The 23,416-nt window shown below is 38.7% G+C and overlaps 1 protein-coding gene and 1 long non-coding RNA gene across 3 annotated transcripts in view; one reads left to right on the top strand and one right to left on the bottom strand.

Moving 5' to 3' along the window:
• The window catches only part of LOC105546947, a 25,397-nt gene extending 17,285 nt beyond the window's left edge, over positions 1-8,112 (bottom strand). The window contains exons 1-4 of the long non-coding RNA XR_001007161.1: positions 7,620-8,112; positions 7,387-7,474; positions 3,380-3,493; positions 3,125-3,151 (exon numbers count right to left, since the gene is read on the bottom strand). This is a non-coding gene — a long non-coding RNA (uncharacterized LOC105546947). The remainder of the gene's footprint in view (positions 1-3,124; positions 3,152-3,379; positions 3,494-7,386; positions 7,475-7,619) is intronic.
• DKK1 (dickkopf WNT signaling pathway inhibitor 1) lies at positions 8,019-11,594 on the top strand. Of its 2 annotated transcripts, XM_011990279.1 has the most exons (5): positions 8,019-8,063; positions 8,410-8,662; positions 8,908-9,070; positions 10,238-10,378; positions 10,494-11,325. In XM_011990279.1, the coding sequence occupies exons 2-5, from the start codon at positions 8,420-8,422 to the stop codon at positions 10,745-10,747; spliced, it is 801 nt and encodes a 266-aa protein (XP_011845669.1). In that variant the 5' UTR covers positions 8,019-8,063; positions 8,410-8,419; the 3' UTR covers positions 10,748-11,325. The 2 variants fall into 2 exon arrangements, with proteins under 2 accessions (XP_011845669.1, XP_011845668.1); XM_011990278.1 differs by lacking the exon at positions 8,019-8,063 and having other exon boundaries at positions 8,194-8,662; positions 10,494-11,594.
• Positions 11,595-23,416: the final 11,822 nt, after the last annotated feature.

Here is a 23,416-nt window from a genome sequence, read left to right as displayed (position 1 = left end):
TTTTTGTATTTTTAGTAGAGATGGGGTTTCACCGTGTTGGCCAGGCTGGTCTTGAACTCCTGACCTCAGGTGATCCACCCACCTCAGCCTCCCAAAGTGCCGGGATTACAGGCGTTAGCCACCACACCTGGCCTGGATTTTTTTTTTTTTTTTTAAGAGATTGGATCTCACTCTCTCACTCAGTCTGGAGTACAGTGGTGCAAACATGGCTCACTGCAGCCTTCACCTCCTGGGCTCAAGTAATCCTCTCCCCTCAGCCTCCCAAGTTGCTGAGACTACAGGTGTGTGCCATCACATCTGACTAATTTTTTATTTTTAGTAGAGATGAGGTCTCACTATGTTGCCCAGGCTGGTTTTGAACTCCTGGGCCTATGCAATCCTCCTGATTCAACCTCCCAAAGTGTGATTATCGGCATGAGCCACCATGCCTGGCCTCAGTAGATTTTTTTTTTAAGGAAAAGCAAAGCACCTTTAATTGACTAATATTTGCCTTTCAATGCCTACAGAAACAGGAAAAAAATCTGTTTCTCCCCTACTCCTTACATACTTGTAAGAAAGTTCCACTTATTTATTTACTTACTTATTTTTCTAATCTCAGCTGTGAATTAAACCCTAGCAAAGTAATTTTTCAGACAAGTTTAGGACTTTGTCTGCAAATCAGGAACTCTAAATACAAAGAAAACATGCATTTTAAACCTTTAGACTTCACGGGTCTAGCCAGAGTTCCCTTCTAAAATTCTTAGTGTAAATGATACTAGTAAATGGTATTAGCAAGAAGGTGTAGGAGAATATGGCTCTAGTAGAAAGCTAATTCACTACTCTCTGCCTCAATGCTTCCTCAGCTTCTAAGTAAGCTTGTAGCTCTGCTGAATTCACAAAGCTGTTGGTATTTGCAAAATGTTTTTAATTTCTTTTTTAAACTTAGAGCTTAAAGAATATGATTCTTGTGGTAAACAGAATCAGCTGGATTGCAGTAATATTATGAGAAGATGGAGATACTGATGGAGAAAATAGCACAATCAGGAAATGTAGACAAGTATAATGAATATACTAATGACACTTTGAGAGGTTTTGGTTGAGGTCGATTTGCTTCTTAAAGTCATTATTATAAATATATTTTAGAATATAATCCTAAAATAATAGTACACAATTTTTTACTTAGCATCTAACTGATAGCTACAAATTGAGTACACAATTCATATTGAACTGAACGTTTAGAGATGGCATTTCTTACACATCTTCCATGATCTTTTCTTCTTTAAAAGAAATATTTTTTAAAAATTGAACTTTTTTTTTCTGCCAGAACTCTTCAAAAAACAGATAGAAGAACCAAATTGGGTCTAGTTTAAAATATTGACTATCAATAAAATGCATGACTGCCATTAACATATATATTAACAGCTACATATACTATGTTAGGACTTGCACTTCCAATATGCTGTTTTATTAATTTTCCTGCTGCTCCTTTTCTCCGTGTACATCATGTTGACTCAAACGAAATGAAGCTATTAAATAGTACATTATAACTATTGCTTTGCATAAACCTATTGAATGTTTTTATCTTCCTTTTGAAAATGTAAACCTGAGATTATTAATATTTTTATTATCCAAATAAATGTAAAAAGAATATTCTGTTATATTTCCATTCTCCCTGAATAGTTCTATTGTCTGAACTTCCTTAACATTTGTTTGGCCTGGCATTTCCCTATAACATTATATATTAACATAGTAATCTGGAGACCCAGACGTTTTTATCCAGCAATGCAATATAGGGCCTTTCAACTTCAACCAAACTAAAACATTTAACGAGAACCTAAGTCTCGCACCCCAGCTCCTTTTTTTTTTTTTTTTTAAGAATATGGTGGTGACAATACCAGACCTTACCATTTTAATTCTACCACGTGTAGATTTAATTTTTAACAAAACATTATGTAGAATATTAAGAAGGACAAAACAAAAACATATTTGGCTTTAGAGAGTTTGCAGCATAGGCAGTTGTGAAAATATACAAGTAATTGGACATAGAAAATAAATATAGCTACAGGATTAATACATTCTTTTCTCTTCCCTACTAAGAACTTCTACGGAAATTCCACCAGGAGGCAGCAGAAGAGCGGGTTTCTCCCACCTCCCCCCGGACGCCGGAGACACGGCGGAGCCTGATGTCCCTCAGAGCTTTAATCTTGCCCTCAGTCGCCTTTCCCCTCACCCGCCTCTAATTAAGTCAGAAAGGCCCTGTATTTATTTGCCCATGAACTGACACAGCAAACCAACAGCAGCCATTGTAGTGTGAATGGATTTGCGACCAGGCAAGGGGCTTCAGCCGGGATTACCCGCCCCGCAGCCGGATGAATGTGCTGAGCACAAAGTCTGCTCAAAGCCGAGCAAACGGACTATTTGTGAAAATGCCATCCTGGCTCAAGTCTGATTAAGACCGGGGGTCCCCAGGCCGTTTGATCTTCGCTCATCAAAGAGAGTCTTTAAACAAGCTTCATTTTACACTACTGTATGCTAGCGACGGGTTGTGACACCCAAGTGCAGCCACCGTGAGCAGCCAGCACTGGGAGCGCGTGAACAATGGAGATTCGCCGCGCCGCCTGGTGCAGGGCGCAGGCCCTGAGCGCTAGGAAACGCGCCGGCGCTGGAGGCAGGGCCTTTGCGGAAAGACTCAAGTTTGGGAGCCCATAGGTCTGCCCGAGAGGTATCCCGACGTGCCTCCTGCCAAGGACTCCTAGACTTCTCTGAAAATGATTTAATTTTTTTAACTTAAGGGTGATAAAGAATCCTTACACGAGTTAATTATACATCCCTCCTCCTCTTCCGCGCCAAAAGTTAATAGTTACATTTAATAGCCTACATCTTCCACTCTTTAGTATTTCTAAGACTGGGTGTCAAGACAAGTGTTTTTAAGGTCCTACTTTCTACTTTTCACCTTAAGGGGCTTTACAATTCACTAGTTGCAGAATTAGTGATAGCCGAAAACATCAGCTTTAAATAATACAACCTATTTTGTGATGGGAAAACAACCTCTATCTACACACACACACACACACACACACACACATTTTTTAGAAAGTCGCTTGGTTCAAGTAATTCATGTTATTTCCAGGCACTTAATACTTACATGCCGGTCTCTTCAAAATCGACATGCCTTCCTGGCTAACACGGTGAAACCCCGTCTCTACTAAAAAATACAAAAAAACTAGCCGGGCGAGGCGGCGGGCGCCTGTAGTCCCAGCTACTCGGGAGGCTGAGGCAGGAGAATGGCGTAAACCCGGGGGGCGGAGCTTGCAGTGAGCTGAGATCCGGCCACTGCACTCCAGCCCGGGCAACAGAGCAAGACTCCGTCTCAAAAAAAAAAAAAAAAAAATCGACATGCTTAGTATCGATGTCAATGATTATTACTTGATCTTCAGGCTGCATAAAAGAACAGACTCCTTGCAGGATGTTCTTATTTAACTTGAGCAAAAGAAAAAGCCTTCTCTTGGCAGTGCTGAAAGAAAAAGAAAAGAAAGAGAGAGAGGAAGAGAAAGAGACTTTTGTAGTGAAAAGGAATCTCTCCATCTCCCCTTCATCCCATTTTATAAAGAAAAGCCAGCACCACACCAAGAGTTAAGTGGCTTTCCCATATTTAGGAGCCAGTTTATGGCTGGCACCCTATACAGAGTACCATCCCCAGCCTTCTGACTCCTTGGCACGATGCCTTTCTTGGCCATACTCTGGGAGAAGAGCTGTCTTATAAAGGAGGTAATAATAGGAACTCAATGACGTGGAAGAAAACTGTTTTTCTCTAGATGCGGAGACTGTTTCATGGGATCCTACATCCTGCTTTCTGCAGACACTGGCCTATCCTTAGGGTTGGAGATGTTAAATCCTTTAGGGGACTCAAAGAGGACATTGCACTCCCTATACCCACCACCACAGACCTTTCTGAGTATCAGGACCTCAGAAAAGATGCAGGCAGATATCTATGTGGTTTAGGCACTATCTTCACTGTGTTTTAGTCAAATGTTTCTGGGTTCCGGGCTCTACTCTCAGATTAACTTTCAATGTCCTGCTCTAGTAAAACACATCTTCTGAGCTTGGTTAGAAAGCTACAACGGAGCCTGATTTATCTGGGCTGGCCATCTCCACTGCTCAAATAAACATAATCACGGTCAAATCTTGCCTTCTGTTTGTACTGAGGAGTGCAGAAAATCCAGCTCTCAGGGGAGTCATAACATGGACCAGGTCTAAAAGTTCTTTTAACATCACGAAGAACATTAAGACTAAACTGTTTTAAAAGTCAATGAGAAAGTCGTATCACTTTTTTTACAAAACATCAGGGATGAGGAATGCCTACTATATTCAAGATTGACACTAACAAAAATGTTGGCAACACACACCGTAAGGAATGATATTTATGCAGCATTTTCCTAGCAAAGTAAAAATGTATGGCAACAAATCTGCTTCTTTTGATTTAATCAAGAGAAAGAAGGAAAGAAGTAAGGTAGGAAAGGAGGGAGAGAGAAAAGAAAAGAGGAAAGGAGGGAATTAAAAATACAGCAGTAGACTGGGCGTCGTGGCTCATGCCTGTAATCCCAGCAGTTTGGGAGGCCAAGGTGGGAGGATCACTTGAGCCCAAGAGTTTGAGACCGGCTCTGCCTGGCAACATAGTGAAACCCTGTTTCTACAAAAAATTTAAAAATTAGCCAGGTGTGGTGGCATGAAGCTGTAGTCCCAGCTACTGGGGGGTGAGGTGGGAGAACCGCTTGAGCCTGGGAGGTCAAGGCTGCAGTTAGCCATGATTGCACCACTACACTCCAGCCTGAGCGACAGAATGAGACCCTGTCTCAAAAAATATATAAAAATGTATTAAATTTTTTTAAAAAAATCAACAGTCACAAATAACAGAGATGGAAAAATAGTCGGTGAATAGCATGGTGTGTTTTGGAGTATATTTGTCTGTCTCCTTCATGGATGAAAAGGTTGAGAAATATTCTATGTGTGGCATCCAGCACTTAAAATATAAAGAAGACATGTATTATTATGCTGTTTCTGAGTTATGAGATTCAATTCCACACTGATAAGCATATTTCACCTATTTAAAAATATAATACAAAATATTAAACTTGTTACATTAATTATGATCATATTTATACCAGATTGAATAGGAGGCAGGGTTCCCTACAGGACTAAATAAACTCAGTTTAATAAACTAAATTCACCTACCCTGGCTCCCACCTCCTCTGTCACCCAGCTGTAAGAGAGACTCACACAATCACCAGAACCTTCTCTCCTTCCTGAGACGTGTTGGTCACAGTTCCTGCACCTTTTTAGTGCTTCTCCATGACCTAGTATCTGCCAAAATATAATCAATGGTGGAAAAATTTTTACCCCCAGCCCCATATAAATATATTGTATTTCCCCAACTACTCACAGACTGAAAGCTTTCTGAGGACAAGAAGCCTGCCTTTCATATTGTGAGATATGCTCCCAATAATGGGTACACGCCGAATATTAACTGGCTGCTGATGGAACAATGAGTTTTACTGTACCTCTTTATCTACCTTGCACTCTTGTTGCCAGTGAGCAAACCACATCCTGGAAAGGATTTTCAAATGGAGAAAAAGCACTGAAAAAGTAAATTTCCTCATTTGGAACAAAGGTATGATTTACTATGTACTTAGCCCTCTCTGAGGACCACCCATGTAATTTCTCCACTGAATAATTTGTGAGGTTACCTCTCCTCTGCCCACTAAATGATTTGAAGGTAGATTATATGAGAACTCATCTTTTATCACACAATATCATGTATAATGCCTAGCACAAAGTAGGAACTCAGGTATTGACCAAATCATTATTCATTTTAGACTCATGACAACTTCAGGAGCAACGTGAAAGATGAGGAAGAAGGTAGAAGCTAGCCCGCTCTTGAACTTCTATGCTTGGTTTAGCTCTCCTGACTCAATATCACAGATTCTGTCCAGACTCAGTGAATATTGAAACATAATAGACATATGATTTGTTTTCAGAGATCAAGGTTGAATTTATGCAACAAGCCTCTTTGTTATAACAGAATTTTCCCTTTGTTGATTAAATTGTTCCACTTTCTTCTCTTTTGCCCCAGTCAATGGATTTTTTGTGTGTGAAACCAAGCTTTTAATGAACCAAGTTCATTAAATGTATTAATCATATACTATCTCTTCAGAAAAAAAGGCAAGAGATTGATCTTTAATGTGGCATAAATGTATTTCTAGATTCTAAATATTTAAACAGGGTAATAGCACTAAAAAGAAACATTTTCAACCTTCTGATTGGCAGGCGGATTTTTCTCCACATTTCAACGGCATTCAAACTTAATACAGCTTGCAGATTTCCTAGTACAGTGAAGGTGCTTAACGCATCGATTCCTGACAGGATAATTTCCTGGGCAGATGGAATTTGGGATGGGAGGAACACTAGTCTAACTAGGGTACCATTCAAGAATGATTTAGATGATGTTCTTAATATTACCTTTGAAACTGAAGGAACTAGAACACAGACCATGGTAAATTGTGTTTTAATTACTCCTTACCCCACTAAACTTCAGGATTTTATTACGTTAAGATTGTCACTGGCTTTACTTGGTGGTGGCCCCAGTTCTGACTACAGTAGGTCAGTCAGCATGTGGAGTCATCATAGACAGCCTAAATCTATACAGCTTAGAGGAGCACAAAATAAATATATCTTACTCTTTATTAATTCAATAGTGATTATCCAATCATCTCTCCTTTTTCGAGACTCACAAAACAGTTGCCTATTTTCTGACACTTATAATATCAATCTGTTTCTAAAAGAATTGTGTACATTTTTATATTTATTACTATAATTTTATTGTTACTACATCTTTTATTATTACTGTAATTAGAATAAAGAGAACTTTATTCTTTAAAATGAGAACTGTGTCTCATAAATATTTGTATTCATTGTGCCCCTCCCCCACCACCCATCTCACCAAAAAATTTAAAAAATAAAAATAAGGCAACAACCCAGAGGGCAGCCCAATGCCAGGGCTCTAGGCTTCCAATAAGTTTTTGTTGAATTAAATAGATCATGTCCCATTTATAAGCATGACACCATTCTTATACGCCAGCTTTACTTTATTGTATCTATACACCAATTTTAATGACGTCAAATTCTCTTTCCAATTCACTTTCAGCTCTTCTTCTCCTCAAGGTAGTTTCTTATCTCCCTAGAAGGGGTATTGCGTGGTCCCGTGCAAGGTATGACTTGGGAGCAAACCCTGCGTTCGGAAACATTGCGATATGATATACTAATGAGGAAGTCAGGCGCTAAGCCCTAAGGGTTTCTATTGCCACGCATTAGCCCACCACTGAGAAGGGAGAACGGGGAAAGGCGACTGACCCGGTACGTTGGACCCTGTCCGCTTTGGCCCCGGCCACTTTGATCTCAAGCGTCTGCCTAATCAAGTTCATCTACTGCTGCGATTGCCCTGATTCAAAGAACATTAAATGGTTTGATTATCGGACGGTCATTTCCCTCTTCCCTCCAGCCCTGATCTAATTTCTAAACGCCAGTCTCTCGCCTCCCTCTCTAAACTTCCCATCAAAAGAGAATTAGCTCTTCTTCCTTCTTACCCTCGTTTGATGTGCAAATTTCCTTCTCTTTGCACATTTTTCTCGCAGTGGCGGGGGGAGAGGGGGAGGAGGGCAACTGAACGACCTTAAACCAGGGATTTAACTCAGATCTGCAAACCGCGACTCTGAAGGGTTAATGAGCAACTTGCACCCGCCACCTGGCCCTCTCAGAGGCGTCTTGCTAGAGCCATTGAATTACAGATCGGTTTGTATTTAATACTGAATATGACTTGTGCGCACAGTCAGCGAGTATTAGCGTAAGGGAGAGGTGCAAAAAGTGCTTTTGCAGAGCGTATCACCCCTCGGCTCTGAAAAGTATTTCAGATCTGGATAATTCAACCACTACTGCCAGTCAAGGGCACCCAAGTTCCCAGAGTTCCTCCTGCCGCCTGCATTTATTAAAGTCGTCTGCTATAATGCTCGCTGCTAGCCGTCACCCCGAAGGTGAGCCGGGCCAGCCGAACGACCGAGCAAGGGAGGAGCGGGGTGAAGAGTGTCAAAGGCCCCCCCTTCATGTACACAAACACACCCCCTCCCAGCCCCTCCCAGCGCTTTGAAATCCCATCCCGGCTTTGTTGTCTCCCTCCCAAGGGGCCGGAATGCTCCGGGCCCGCGGTATAAAGGCAGCCGCGGTAGCGGTGGCGGTACAGAGCTCTGTGCTCCCTGCAGTCAGGACTCTGGGACCGCAGGGGGCTCCCAGACCCTGACTGTGCAACCGCACCGGCACGGTTTCGTGGGGACCCAGGCTTGCAAAGTGACGGTCATTTTCTCTTTCTTTCTCCCTCTTGAGTCCTTCTGAGATGATGGCTCTGGGCGCAGCAGGAGCTGCCCGGGTCTTGGTCGCGCTGGTAGCGGCGGCTCTTGGCGGCCACCCTCTGCTGGGAGTGAGCGCCACCTTGAACTCAGTTCTCAATTCCAACGCGATCAAGAACCTGCCCCCACCGCTGGGCGGCGCTGCGGGGCACCCAGGCTCTGCAGTCAGCGCCGCGCCAGGAATTCTGTACCCGGGCGGGAATAAGTACCAGACCATTGACAACTACCAGGTGAGAGGGGTCGGGCAGTCCGAGGATGCTCTGACCTTGAAAGGGTCCTATTTGGAGAGGAGGGAGTAGAACGTGCTGAGTGTGTGCGGTTCAGGGAGCATTTGGCAACCCTGCAATTGGGAGCAGTGGGCGGTAGCAGGTTTTGGAGAGGTAGACAGATAGGGACTGTGATCAGCGCCCGGGTCCAAGAGGGCGGGTACCTGGACGTCTGGATGCCTCACCCTCTCCCCGAACCTTTCCCACAGCCGTACCCGTGCGCAGAGGATGAGGAGTGCGGCACTGATGAGTACTGCGCTAGTCCCACCCGCGGAGGGGACGCGGGCGTGCAAATCTGTCTCGCCTGCAGGAAGCGCCGAAAACGCTGCATGCGTCACGCTATGTGCTGCCCCGGGAATTACTGCAAAAATGGTGAGTCCTGAAAGCTCCCTTCACACTAAAACTGTCCAGCCTTTGAGCGTCTACGAATAGGGGGGGAAAAACTCCGCCCTGAGAACTCTGCGGCGCCACCTGCAAATGGGTCTTCAGCATGCAGGATTCCGCTGAAGTATCTTCATTGCAAGTGTTTAATTGGGAAGAAGAGAGAAGTTCGGAGGTCTCTGAGGTCCTTATCTTCCTCCGTGGCCCTCAATGATTCAATGCAACGGCTCACCTCGTAGTGGATCCTTCCATAAAAATTTGTCTGGGAGAACCTTGAGGTCAATTGAGAAGGGAGATGATGGGGAGGACGACGGGATCATACAGAGACCAAAGAAACCAGCTTTGGCGTTCTGCTACCCTTTTCATTTTTCTTACTGTGACTCTCACAGCTTTGCCAGATTGGCCTCTCCTGATTTTTGCTGAAACTGTTGTCAGCCAGAGGACAGTGATTTATCTGCATAGGCGATTTTTAAGGGAGATCTTGATACCCTCACAACCTGACCCCTCCATCCTTCCCCCTCCCTCTACCCTCTGCTGCCTTAATATAAGTACTCCTCCCCCCAACCACAGATCCACTAACTTTTAATTTTTCAAAAGGTGGATTTAGACAGCTAAAGAGGTCTCCAGAAATAAGCTAACAGGGTGACGACCCTCCTTAGGACCCAGCAGTACTCCAGGATGAACTAAGTAAATCTCTGTAATATGGAAATTACACAGTAAAGTAACTGGTGGGTGAGATTGCAATGTTCCAGGCAGCTGGAATTGCGTTTGCTTAACTTAGTCTGGCAGGACCCATATAGCACCAGGGGCAGAGAAGTTATTTTTAAGAACATTTTTAAAAAGCGACTGATTTTCTTTTTCTTACCCCAAGGGTAATATTAAAATGGGCAGAAATCTCACTTGCCCCTACCACAGTTGGTGGGAAAGTATTTTAAATGGCTATACTAGGGATATTACATATGACTGACTGTATATAGTATACACATTTGTGCTTCTGTCCATCTAGAGAGTTTTGCATTAACAGTAAAGAGGTTTAAAATTATGTCACTGCAATGAAGTATCTCAAGTTGGTGCTGGCATGACAGACTGCCACTGTCATAGCTGTCAGCAGTAATGCATTACAACCCTGAAGTTAATCACTATTTCCTGCTTCTTTAGGAATATGTGTGTCTTCTGATCAAAATAATTTCCGAGGGGAAATTGAGGAAACCATTACTGAAAGCTTTGGTAATGATCATAGCACTTTGGATGGGTATTCCAGAAGAACAACATTGTCTTCAAAAATGTATCACAGCAAAGGTAAGGATGTCAAGACTCATTCTTAGCACATCAAAAATGTCTTTTGAATTATTTTAGTGAAATGATGCAGGTTTAACAGTAACTATGTACTTTTTCCCTGCTGTCTTCTTCATAGGACAAGAAGGTTCTGTGTGTCTCCGGTCATCAGACTGTGCCACAGGATTGTGTTGTGCTAGACACTTCTGGTCCAAGATCTGTAAACCTGTCCTCAAAGAAGGTCAAGTGTGTACCAAGCATAGAAGAAAAGGCTCTCATGGGCTAGAAATATTCCAGCGTTGTTACTGCGGAGAAGGTCTGTCTTGCCGGATACAGAAAGATCACCATCAAGCCAGTAATTCTTCTAGGCTTCACACTTGTCAGAGACACTAAACCAGCTATCCAAACGCAGTGGACTCCTTTTATATAATAGATGCTATGAAAACCTTTTATGACCTTCATCAACTCAATCCTGAGGATATACAAGTTCTGTGATTTCAGTTAAGCATTCCAATAACACCTTCCAAAAACCTGGAGTGTAAGAGCTTTGTTTCTTTATGGAACTCCCTTGTGATTGCAGTAAATTACTGTATTGTAAATTCTCAGTGTGGCACTTACCTGTAAATGCAACAAAACTTTTAATTATTTTTCTAAAGGTGCTGCACTGCCTATTATTCCTCTTGTTATGTAAATTTTTGTACACATTGATTGTTATCTTGACTGACAAATATTCTATATTGAATTGAAGTAAATCATTTCAGCTTATAGTTCTTAAAAGCATAACCCTTTACCCCTTTTAATTCTGGAGTCTAGAATGCAAGGATCTCTTGGAATGACAAATGATAGGTATCTAAAATTTACATGAAAATACTAGCTTATTTTCTGAAATGTACTATCTTAATGCTTAAATTATATTTCTCTTTAGGCTGTGATAGTTTTTGAAATAAAATTTAACATTTAATATCATGAAATGTTATAAGTAGACATGCATTTTGGGATTGTGATCTTAGACGTTTGTGTGTGTGTACGTATGTGTGTGTTCTACAGGAACAGACGTGTGACATGGTTAAAGATGATCAGAGAAAAGACAGTGTCTAAATATAAGACAATATTGATCAGTTCTAGAAAAACTTTAAAGAAAGACGTATTCTGCATTGATAAACTCAAATGGTCATGGCAGAATGAGAGTGAATCTTACATTACTACTTTCAAAAATAGTCCAATAAATTAATAATACCTACCTAAATGGTCAATATTTTTTGGACAAGGAAGAAAATCATCCACAAAAATAACACTCCAAAGTACTTGATGATTGGCAGGAACAGGAAGTGTGCCCATAAATACAGTTAACAAATACCTGCAGATTTTGTACCCAACAAAATAATTTGCAGTATCTTAATTACTACTACATGCAAAGCAGACTTATTCTAATTATTTTGGTTTTAAAATAATTATTCATTGAAAATCACAAATCCTTCCTCATTCCACTCTTTTTTCTCTTGCTCGGTGAGTTTAATATTTCAAATTTTGTTTAACCTGAAATCTATTGATTGGAATGAGGATAGGGATACAATATTTTAAAGAAAACCCACAGGAATGAAATCTAAATTTTCTTTGCATTTTTACTTGCCAGATTTCATATTATTTATACTGAGGAAAAGGGAAAGCAAACTTCCCAATTTACACTTTTTTTGCAGTATTCTAAAGTCTGCACCCAAACCACAAAATGCTGCATTTTGGGCCTGCAAAGGATAGTAGTGACTGATCAATCAATCATGCAAATATTTCCTTAAATAATGCAGATGTACTAGACTGTTTGTTGTTTTTGTGTTCGTGGAAGTCGTTCAGTTTCAAGGGGCTCAACCAATGGGACACAAGCTTTGGGTGGTTCTTCACTGAAAGAGGAACTGGCAGGATGTCTGCTGTTACATTCCTTTTGTCTGGAATTCTCAGCTTCCTCACCCAGGAGAAACTTTCTTTTTCTACATTAGCTTGTTTGCTGAAGTGCCAGAAAGGCCAATTCTAAGGACTGCCATGTCCAATAAAGCACAATAAAGGAAAGGAAACAGGAAACTTTTTCTTCAAAAAGAAGAAAGAGAGCATTCTGCTTAAATGGGGAAAGAAGCAAACTTTTAAAGGGCTCTGGTTATTGGATCCTTTCCTTTCTACAGGAACGGACCTCAGTACATTGACCCTAGTGATAGCCTTTCTTGCTTCTCATCTCCAGATGAGAGATGTGTGGAAGAATACAAAACAAACCAAAGATGGACGCCTCTTCTTCCTATCCAGCTGAGAAATTAGGAAGGGATTTCCATTAAAAAGAATTCTTCATATTTGTAAAGGTGAAAAATACCAAGAAAATTGTAGATTTTTATTAGCTAGTAATAGAGACTAGAAGATGGAAATCAGATAAAACACAAACTCAAAAGAGGATTATTTAAGGAATCTAGAACAATTTGGGTAATGATTGTTTAAAATGTCTGTTGTTGTTGCTGTGTGACTTTTAAAAAATGTATTTTAATGGAAAATACATGCACCTGGGAAAATTTCACAAGGTATTTTATCTAATGTCAGTATACTCTATACACTGTCCTGCACGTTGCTTTTTTACTCTATGTGTCTTGTAGATCATTTTATATAATACATAGAGAGGTGACTCATTCTTTTTAAAGGTTACATTAAGTTTGTAGTATGTTGGAATGGCAATACTATAATCATTTTAACCAGTGACGTTTAAGTTGTTTCGAGAGTTTTTGATCTAACAAGTGATGTGTCATGAGTATAGAATTTTCATGTTCATGTGCTAGTATAGTTATAGGATGACTAATATTTGAAGCAAAGTCCAAAATGCATGCTTTCTGCAGCTACTAATGAAGTCTGGTATGAGCAAAATGTCCAGATGCCTGCTTATCACTGACCAAGTGATGATTAAGCTGTTGCTAAACTGTATCAAAGAAGAAAAAGGGAAATACACAGGCTTATCCTAAAAATTTCACAGTGAACAGTAATCTCTCGCATTCAGTTAAAGCTAGACTTGTTCTAATTACTTTGATTTTGAAATTATTACTAAATACAATCACAAGCCTTTTCTCACCACTCCCTTTCCTTGTTTTGCTAGAAGAGTTGAATATTTCAAACTTTGTCTAATCTATTGATAGGAATGAGCCTGACCCTTCATTTTTAAATTGGTGACATTATCAAACTTTATCATGTTACCAACTTTCTTTTATAGTCTTAAAGAAAAAAAGACAATACTACCACTAGGCTTATAAAGTGTCTTCCATTGATTTCTGTGATTGCAATTTTCATACCTTCTAAGATACTATTCTGAGGGCAATGTCGAATTATAAAAGAAATACCTTATCTTTACATTAAAGAAGAAAATACTCTCATAATTTAAGCTTTTGATACTTGTACGAAAGTGTGGGTACGTATGTGGTCCTTTACATATTGAGTGCAAGGTCGACAGCTTAGAAATGGTCAATCGCATCAAAAATCTAGGACTACTATCTAGGTAATGCTAAGAAATTTTAATTCAATATACATGTATTTAGTCTGCCATGTCCAGTGGGCACTATGCTAGCATTTGAAAAGATGCGTATAATATTGGTCTTTAACTTCCAAGAACTTATTATTTAGCAAGGGAGACGACGAGCATTAGTGCTGGAAGTTGATTTAGTTTAGTGGTTAGAAACAGTCTCTAGAACTGGATAGATTTGGGATTGAGTCATGGCTCCCTCAGTAATGTAGATATGAGAGTAATGCATGCATCAGAATACTGTTATGTCTAGCTCAATGCAGTCACTCAATTTTAGGTCTTTGCTATTGGACAATGAAATGTATATATTATGTTGTATTATCTTACATACATTAATACCTGACAACAGATTAAAATTAATTAAATCAGTCTGTAACTACTCAGAAAAAGCTTCTGAGAAGAGGTGGTATTTGAACCATTGCCTTCTCTCGCCCTTTTATTTCAAGGAAGAAAAAGCACTTAAATTAGAAAAAGGAAAAAGGAGACATGAGTTGATACCACTCATTAGAATCAGGATCGGAAGCATTCTGCAGACTCACTTGCGATTTATGTTCCATTGTAACTTGTAATGTCTACCACTTGCCACGGGGACAAGCAAAATTCTATCCCCAATATATGTGATCATGAAGTGCAGTTCTGTTCAGTAAATTGCTTAGCCTTTCAGAGACTCCTACTCCAAAATCTTGAGTGAGGGTTCTGATTAGTTTATCTTTAATCAGGGGTTCACCTCTGGTTCAATTGTCTAGCATGGCTACCCAGTTCCCAATATAAACACAGCTGTCTATATCCATTCTGCCTGTAATAGAAACTATAGTAGTTCTAAAAGAGGAATGTATAGGGACAAATCCCACATCTCATGTCTATCACAAATTAGTTTTGAAGGATGAGAAGGCATTTACAAGGTAGAAAAGACGAGAAAGAGTTTCCTTCCTATTGGAGACAGAGGAAGAAGTGTGAGCAAACTTATGGAGTCATAAAAATAAAGATACACAATATATTGAGAAAATAAGTAATATTCCACTGTGGCTAGATTTGGGGGTAGCTAGGAAGAGGACTTTTCTGATTTTTAGTTATATAATTTGTTATCCAGAAAAAATAGACTACTACAATTTTTTATTTTCAGCAACAGCTATTGTATTAGGTGGCAATGAAATTGAAGAGGATATATTTGAGACACATTTTGTTTCAAAATATTATAGATGTCACAAACTATAGTGATTTTTTGTCAAAAATTACAAAATAAGAATATTGTTTTGTTTCCAGCAATAGTTGTCAGATTAGATTTCAATTAAAGTAAATAATACAAATAATACATTACAAATAATGTAAATAATAGCTTTCACAAACATGGTGGATTTTTTGCCAAAAATTTAAAAATCCTAATAATATGACATAGACCCTAAATATTAGTATATGAAAAATTACCTTGGAAGGGCAATGATAACCAATACCCTGCTGTTTTAAACTGTTGAATAAATTCTATAGTAAAAAGTAAAATTGGCAGAAGGCATGAAACGTGGCTTATCTTGATAAATTCATATTACATTTTATAATATTTCACAATCTTTTCCTGATAAGCAAAAAAATACTTTTAAAAGGCATCCTATATAGAAACTTTTCACATATCTGTGATACGCCGAAGTTCAAATTAAAAGCAAAAAATGATAGAGGCATATCTTGTTATATTGTGCTTCTCTTGTTTTTTTTTTTTTAACGTAAATTGAAGGTTGGTGGCAACCTCGCATTGTGCAAGTCTATTGGTGTCACTTTTTCCCACATCATGTGATCACTTCATGTTTCCATGTCACATTTTAGAGACTTTGTCATTATTATTATATCTATTATGGTGATCTACAATCAATAACTTTAACGTTACAATTGTAATTGTTTTGGGTTACTATGAGTTGTGCCCATGTAAGACAGAAAACATAATTGACAAATGTATGTGTTCTGACTGTTCCACTGACCAGCCACTTTCCCATCTCTCTCCCTCTCCCCATGCCTTCCAAGTCCCTGAGACACAACAATATTAAAGTTAACCAATTAATAACCCTACAATGGCCTCTAAGTGTTTAAGTGAAAGAAAGAGGTACACATCTCTCACCGTAATGAGGAAAGCACCGGGAAAGCTGAAATAGGCCGGAAGCTAAGCCTCTTGGGTCAAACAGCCAAAATTGTGAAGACAAAAGAAAACTATTTGAAGGAAATTAAAATACTACTCTAGTGAGCACACAAGTGATAAGGAAGTATAACACCCTTGTTGCTGATATGGAGAAAGTTTGAGTGATCTGAATAGAAGATTCAACCAGTCACAACATTCCCTTAAGCCAAAGCCCAATCCGGAGGAAGGCTCTAGCTCTCTTCAATTCTGTGAAGGCTGAGAGAAGTGAGGAAGCTGGAGAAGAAAAGTTGGATGCTAACAGAGGTTGTTGGTTTGTGACCTTCAGGGAAAGAAGCTCTCTCCATAACACAAAAGTGCAAGGCAAAGCAGCAAGTTATCCAGAAGAACAGCTAAGATCATTGGTTAAGGTGGCTACACTAAACAACAGATTTCCAGTGAACATGCAACAGCTTTCTGTTGGAAGAAGATGCCATCTATGACTTTTATATGCAGAGAAGAGAAGACAATTCTTGGTTTCAAAGCTTCAAAGGACAAGCTAATTTTCTTGTTAGGGGCTAAAGGAGCTGATGACTTTAAATGAAAGCCAATGATAATTTACCATTATAAAACTCCTAGGGTCCTTGAGAATTATACTAAATCTGCTCTGCCTGTGCAATATAAATGGATGGAAAAGCAAGGCAAAGCCTGGATGACAGCACACCTGTTCACAGGATGGTTACTGAATATTTTAAGCCCACTGTTGAGAGTTACTGCTCAGAAAAAAATTCTTTTAAAATGTGACTGCTCATTGACAATGCATCTAGTCACCCAAGAGCTCTGATAAGGATGTACAAGGAGGTTAATGTTTTCAAGCTTGTTAACACAACATCCGTTCTACAGTCCATGAACTAAGGTATAAATTTTGACTTTCAAGTCTTATCATTTTAGAAATACATTTTATAAGGCTATAGTTATCATAGTTAGTTATTGCTCTGATGGATTTGGGCCAAGTAAATTAACCTGGAAAGAATTCGCCATTGTAGATGCCATTAAGAGCATTCATGATTCATGGGAGGAGGTCAAGATATCAACATTAACTGGAATTTGATTCCAACCTTCATAAATGGCTTCGAGGGATTCATTCAAGACTTCAGTGGAAGAAATCACTGCAGATGTGGTGGAAATAGCAAGAGAACCAGAATTAGAAATGCAGCCTGAAGAAGTGACTGAATTACTGCAATCTTATGATCAAAGGTGAATGGATGAGGAGTTGGTGCTTATAGATGAGCAAAGAAAGTGGTCCTTTGAGATAGAATGTACCCCTGGTGAAGACGCTGTGAATATTGTTGACATGACAATGAAAGATTTAGAATGTTACATAAATTTAGTTGATAACCAAAGGCAGAGTTTGAGAGAATGGACTCCAATTTGGAAAGGAGTTCTACTGTGAGTAAAATGCTATCAAACAACGTTGCACACTACAGAAAAAACTTTTGTGAAGGGAAGAGTCAGTCACTGTTGAAAACTTCATTGTTGTCCTGTTTTCAGAAATGGGTAAGCTAACCCAATTTTGAGCAACCACTACTCTGATCAGTCAATAGCCAACAACACTGAGGCAAGACTTTCCACTAGCAAAAAGATTACACCTTGCTGAAGGCTCAGGTAATCATTAGCATTTTTTAGCAACAAAGTATTTTTTAACCAAGGTAAGTACTTTTTTAAAAACATATAATGCTATTGTGCATTTAATAGGCTACAGTATAGTGTAAATATAACTTTTAGATGCCCTAGAAAACCAAAAACACCATGTGACTTGCTTTATTGTGATACTCACTTTATTGTGGTGGTCTAGGACTAAACCTACAATATCTTAGAGGCATGCCTGTGACCAGTCTCGGCATCAGTGCAAAAATCCAGACACTCTCATGTACTGCTAGAGGGTACTGCAATTAGCATACCTTTCTGAAAAAGCAATTTGGCAGTGTTAAAAATGTGAAAACTCTTTGATGCAGTAATTTCTAGAAATTTATTTTAAGAACAGAAACATGGATGTATAAAAATCCGTCTACAATGGTATTTTAATAGCAAAAATCGAAAATGAATTACATGTTTAGTAGGACAGAACAATTTAGATAATGTATGTTATGTTATTAAAGCATTCTGTAACCATTAAATTAATATGGAGAAACATTCGGAATTCTCCATGTACAAATATTTGAAAAAAGCATATTTCAGAACATGCATGGTATGTTATAAATTACTTAAGAGTAACATCTCATATCTAATCTAAATCTAGATGGCTTATCTGGGAGGTAGGATTGTGGGAACTAATTTCTTTTCTTTTCTTTCTTTTTTTTTTTTTTTTTTTTTGCTGAGATAGAGCCTTTCTCTGTCACTCAGGCTGGAGTAGAGTGGCATGATCGTGGCTCACTGCAACCTCCGCCTCCCTGCTTTAAGTGATTGTCTTGCCTTAGCCTCCTGAGTAGCTGGGACTACAGGTGAGCACCACCATGCCTGGCTTACTTTTGTATTTTTAGTAGAGACAGGGTTTCACCATATTGGCCGGGTTGGTCTCAAACTCCTGACCTCAAGTGATCGGCCTGACTCGGCCTCCCAAAGTGCAGAGATTACAGGTGTGAGCCACTGCACTCAGCCTTTTTTCATTATTTTCCACTTTTTCTATAAAAATCAGGGGAGACATTACTATTATGAAATGTAAAGTTAGGACAGAACTTGGGTTTTTCTCATAAACTTTCCTATACATTGAGCAGATATCTTGATGTGTCTCATTCTAATTTTAAAAATTACTGTTAGTGCAGAATTACTCTTCCTTGAATTTCCCAAAACTACAGGAAAGAAAAACATCCTGGTCAGTCACGGTGGCTCACGCCTGTAATCCCAGCACTTCGGGAGGCTGAGGAAGGTAGATCACCTGAGGTCAGGAGTTCAAGACCAGCCTAGCCAATATGGCAAAACCCTGTCTCTACTAAAAATTCAAAAATTAGCAGGGCATAGTGGCGAGTGCCTATAATCTAAGCTACTCAGGAGACTGAGGCAGGAGAATCACTTGAACTGGGGAAGCAGAGGTTGCAGTGAGTCAAGATCACACAATTGCACTCCAGCCTGGGCAACACAGCGAGACTCCATCTCGAAAAAAAAAAAAAAAAAGAAAAAGCATGTAAAACATCTTTCACTTACTGACCAAATTTCTTTCCATTAAAAAAATACTGATTGGGAGAACTGCAGCTAGTACAGAGAAGACCTGCACCAAGCAGTTCTTGAATAAATGATTAAGTGAATGAAAGAGAAATAGGAATAGCTGTGCCAACTTCAGCAAAATTACAACAAAATAGAACATGCAAAAACAAATACTTTAAAATATCCAAAAGGAGGCACAGAGAGTAAGCAAAATAAAAATCACAATTCTGTTATAATAGATATGCTCTTTTTGTATGATCTTCTATGTCCATGTTTATTTTGTCAACAGTTACATGTTGCAATGAACCTTCTAACATGTTTCTTGTCTTATAAATACATAAACCATTTTAGTGTTTAGTTTTTGACATCTTTATTGGTGAGAAAAATCTCACTTTTCTCTTCCTGACAGTAGTTAATACTTTTGGACAGCTTGGCTTATACTCCTGTAGGCAGGGAGATTGAATTTCTTTCCTAATTTAAACAGCTAGTGACACAGAATAGGATGGAAATTATTTATTCTGGAAGCTCTGCACATTTCAGTTTTATAAGCAGTGTTGGTTATCTTCTGGATCAAGTTGTGCCAAGTGCTATCATGTCTTGACACTTAGGTGGCATATTGCAGAAAACGTTTAAAAGAAACAATCAATCAAACAAACAAGCAAATAAAAACCAGGACTTCCACTGCTCTAATACTGGGTTCATTTTCAACAAAATTGGGAAACTGGTAAAGTTTTTTCCCACATTAACCCTTCATTCAACAATTTTCTCCTTGCTGCTTACACAATCTCTCTACCTCTAAGGAAACCTATTCCTATTTTTTCTAGTTTTCAATTATCACTTTTCATCTCTTTCCCTCACTTCTTTCATAAGCTTTCAATGTTTTAATTTAAAAAATTAATTCTAGCTGCTAGACTTTTGCATCAGTACCCTCTTAGACCTGTCCTTTTAGTCATACACCTTGTGGCAGAAACTATTACCAAACCGGTTGCCTTTTCCTCCTGAGCACATTTCCCAGCCTCCCTTGTGGTTAGATGTGGCCACATGACTGAGCTTGGCCAATGGCATGTGTGCCTGAAGACCCTCCTATAAGCACTTCCATTCCTCCACGCACCATCATCTGCAGATCTTAAGTAGATAATGACAGCCCTGTGATTAAGAGGCAGAGACTCTCTCAGCCTTGGTTTCTGAATAATAGGATGAAGTGATTCCCCTTGTCCCCACCCTCACTTATGTGAGCCAGAAATAAACATTAATTGTGATAAGCCAAGGAGATTTATTTATGTTTTATTTTTTTAGTTTTTATTTTTTACTTCAACTAATACATACCTCAAACTTTAATTTTCTACTTCCTTCTCTTCAATCTCCTCTCAAATTCTGCCCCCTTGTATGTCCATGTCAGAAGTCAACCACTGGGAAAACTAGATGGTTGATAAAGAAGTATGTGAAATTGTGCAGTGCAATTGATTTGACATTGTTGACATTTATATGAAAATGTGAAAGCTTTCACCATTGTGTTTGACACACAGTAGGAATTCAATTAATATTTTTACTTTTCATATTTGAGAACTTTTGCAAATAAAACTTCCTTTCAACCAAGTGACACAATTGGCAGAAAATGCTGATGATAAGCATAACTTTTTGGAGCGTGTTGTAGGTACTAGAGACTATTGTTGTGTTTCACATATATTTACTAATTTTATGCTCACAATAACTCTATGAAGGATGCGTGTTTATCACTCCTGTTTTACAGATGAGGTAACTGGAGCAAAGAAAGTTTGAGGTATTTATCTGAGTCATATAGGTACTAAGTGACAGAACCAGAATTTGGAACCAGCTTGTCTGCTCCAAAGTCCAGGCTCTTACTACTAATACAGCTAGGTATACAACCATCTGAAGCTTTCTGTAGCCCTTAGGTTACTTATATGGTTACTATAAAAGTAGGCTAAAAATTTATGTGCTAATTTGTAAAAATATAGCATCTCAGGTTTCTGAATTGAGAAACTTCTTTTCATGAAGTTTCATTAAAAATATATTTAAGCTGCACATGTATACATATGTAACAAACCTGCATGTTGTGCACATGTACCCTAGAACATAAAGTATAATAAAAAATAAAAATAATACATATATATATATATACATTTGAAAATACATCAGATCACTTGAGTCCAGGAGTTTGAGACCAGCCCCAGCAACATTGAGAAACCTCGTCTCTACTAAAAATACAAAAATTAGCTGGGTGTTGTTGCACACACCTGTAGTCCCAGCTAGTTGGAAGGCTGAGGCATGAGAATCGCTTGAACTCGGGATGCAGAGATTGCAGTGGATCAAGATTGTGCCACTCCATTCCAGTCTGGGTGACAGAGTGAGACCCTGCCCCCCCCCCAAAAAAAAGAGAGAAAGAGACAGAGAGAAAATATAATGTCCTATGGTTTTTGTATGTTTAAATAAAAAAAGGAATAAAAGGTAGGATTAATGAAACTGTGAAAGTAAACTCTTTCAAAGTTAAAAATAGTATAATCTCTTTCTTGATTAGAGAGAGAGAATTAATTTAATGGGTGGATTACCAGGAAAGTTTACTTCACTGTTAGATTGTTATGTTATTTCTCTCATCTAAGAGCATGCTTTCTGCATAGTAACATTATATTACAAAACACATTATGATAAAAATCCTGCATTTATGGACTGTTACTGAGTCACCTATATGCATATACTGTGTTCACAAATGCTTTTGTATTCTGATTATAGTTGCTCTTCCTTTAAGAACATCTTTCAAATTATACCTTCTGCAGTGACAAATGCATTTATGGCTACAAATTTGCTATTTATTAACAAATGAGGGCTGAGTGGTTTTAACTTTCATAAGAAGAAACAAAATCTGGTATAATTACATCATGAATTCATCCTAAAGAACTAAAAACAGTGAAAATACACACAAGAAAGATATCTAAATTCACTGTTTTTTAAGTGCTTGTTTTTCTAAGAGCACAAAACTGATGATGGACTTACAGCTCTGAGGTGGAAGTTAGAGTCAGGGTTGAATTTTTGCATAGTTGTAGGTTTTGGGGTAATTCAGCAATTATCCTAAACAAAGTGAGGGCTATTTAATAAGCGGTCGTTCTGCTGCAACTGATATTGACTCCAATGTGGATGAGCTTTTGGTGCACAGTACTGTGAACACTATTTCAATCTGCTTGTTAATTCCGGATGCTATAACTACATTTCAGTGGTGATGTGTCTTTGTGGATTTTATATGCCAGTTGAAGATCATAAGAAGTCAAGATATTCCCAAATATGTTCCTGATTATATTTCAAAATGGCTGATCATGTTATACCTTCCTTAGACAAGTGGTTCCCAAACTCAACTCATCATCCTCTGAAACACCTGGGAAACTCTTTAAAATTGTAGATTCTGGGAGCCTTGCAAGCCTACTGAGTCAGAACCTCTTAGAAATGAGCCTTTGCATCTGTATTTTTTTTAAAGCTCTTCCATTGATTGCTATTATGCATCTAATTTTGAAATCCACTGTGACATGGCCTTTAATCAAAATGCTTTACTCCAAACAGTATGGCCATTTAGGGGCTATGTGCAGAGAAAGAAATGATTGGTTGAGCACTTACCCTGAGCTAGTACTTGAGCTTGGGTAAATATATCATTTCATGTGATCATTGTAACAGTCATAGCAGATATAATAAATGTTCACTATATCAACAAGGCAATGAGACAAGGAAGTGCTGAGAGATAAGCTGATGTCCTTAATGTCACATGGCGAAGAAGTAATAGAATGATGACAGATCTGGATGCTTATTGTGCCAAAGCCCACTTTATATCAATGACAACAAAAATGGTAACTTACTTTTATATCACGTGTTAGTGTTTACTTTCTATGTTTGCAGATACTTCTTTGACAAAACACATTTTATAGATTCTTCAAACTTGGGATAAGGGAAACTCAAACTGAAATAAACTAAGGTTCTCAACTGTAGTCATTCTGATTTTCTTCTGATACTCATTCTGACTGGTGAAGTCTTACCTTATCTTTTAAAGGGAAGTCTTCCCTGACCCAACATTGTATCACAGGCCGAGTCAGGTATTTTATGTGCACTCATAAATTATTTTTCATAGCTCTTATTCTAATTCTAATAAACTATTTTTATATTTATTTATTAAGTGGATTTCAGCCCCATCAAACTGTAATCTTCATGAGTGCAAAGAGCTTGGTCA

This window comes from Mandrillus leucophaeus, unplaced genomic scaffold, assembly GCF_000951045.1.
Source record: "Mandrillus leucophaeus isolate KB7577 unplaced genomic scaffold, Mleu.le_1.0 Scaffold376, whole genome shotgun sequence".
NCBI lineage: Eukaryota > Metazoa > Chordata > Mammalia > Primates > Cercopithecidae > Mandrillus > Mandrillus leucophaeus.
This window is presented reverse-complemented; position numbering and strand designations above follow the sequence as displayed.

Excerpts from the sequence above, each read along its gene's own strand:
- DKK1 (XM_011990278.1), top strand. The coding sequence starts at position 8,420 with ATGATGGCTCTGGGCGCAGCAGGAGCTGCCCGGGTCTTGGTCGCGCTG. Across the intron at positions 8,663-8,907 it reads AGACCATTGACAACTACCAG|CCGTACCCGTGCGCAGAGGA; the intron begins GTGAGAGGGGTC and ends CCTTTCCCACAG. Across the intron at positions 10,379-10,493 it reads AAAAATGTATCACAGCAAAG|GACAAGAAGGTTCTGTGTGT; the intron begins GTAAGGATGTCA and ends TCTTCTTCATAG.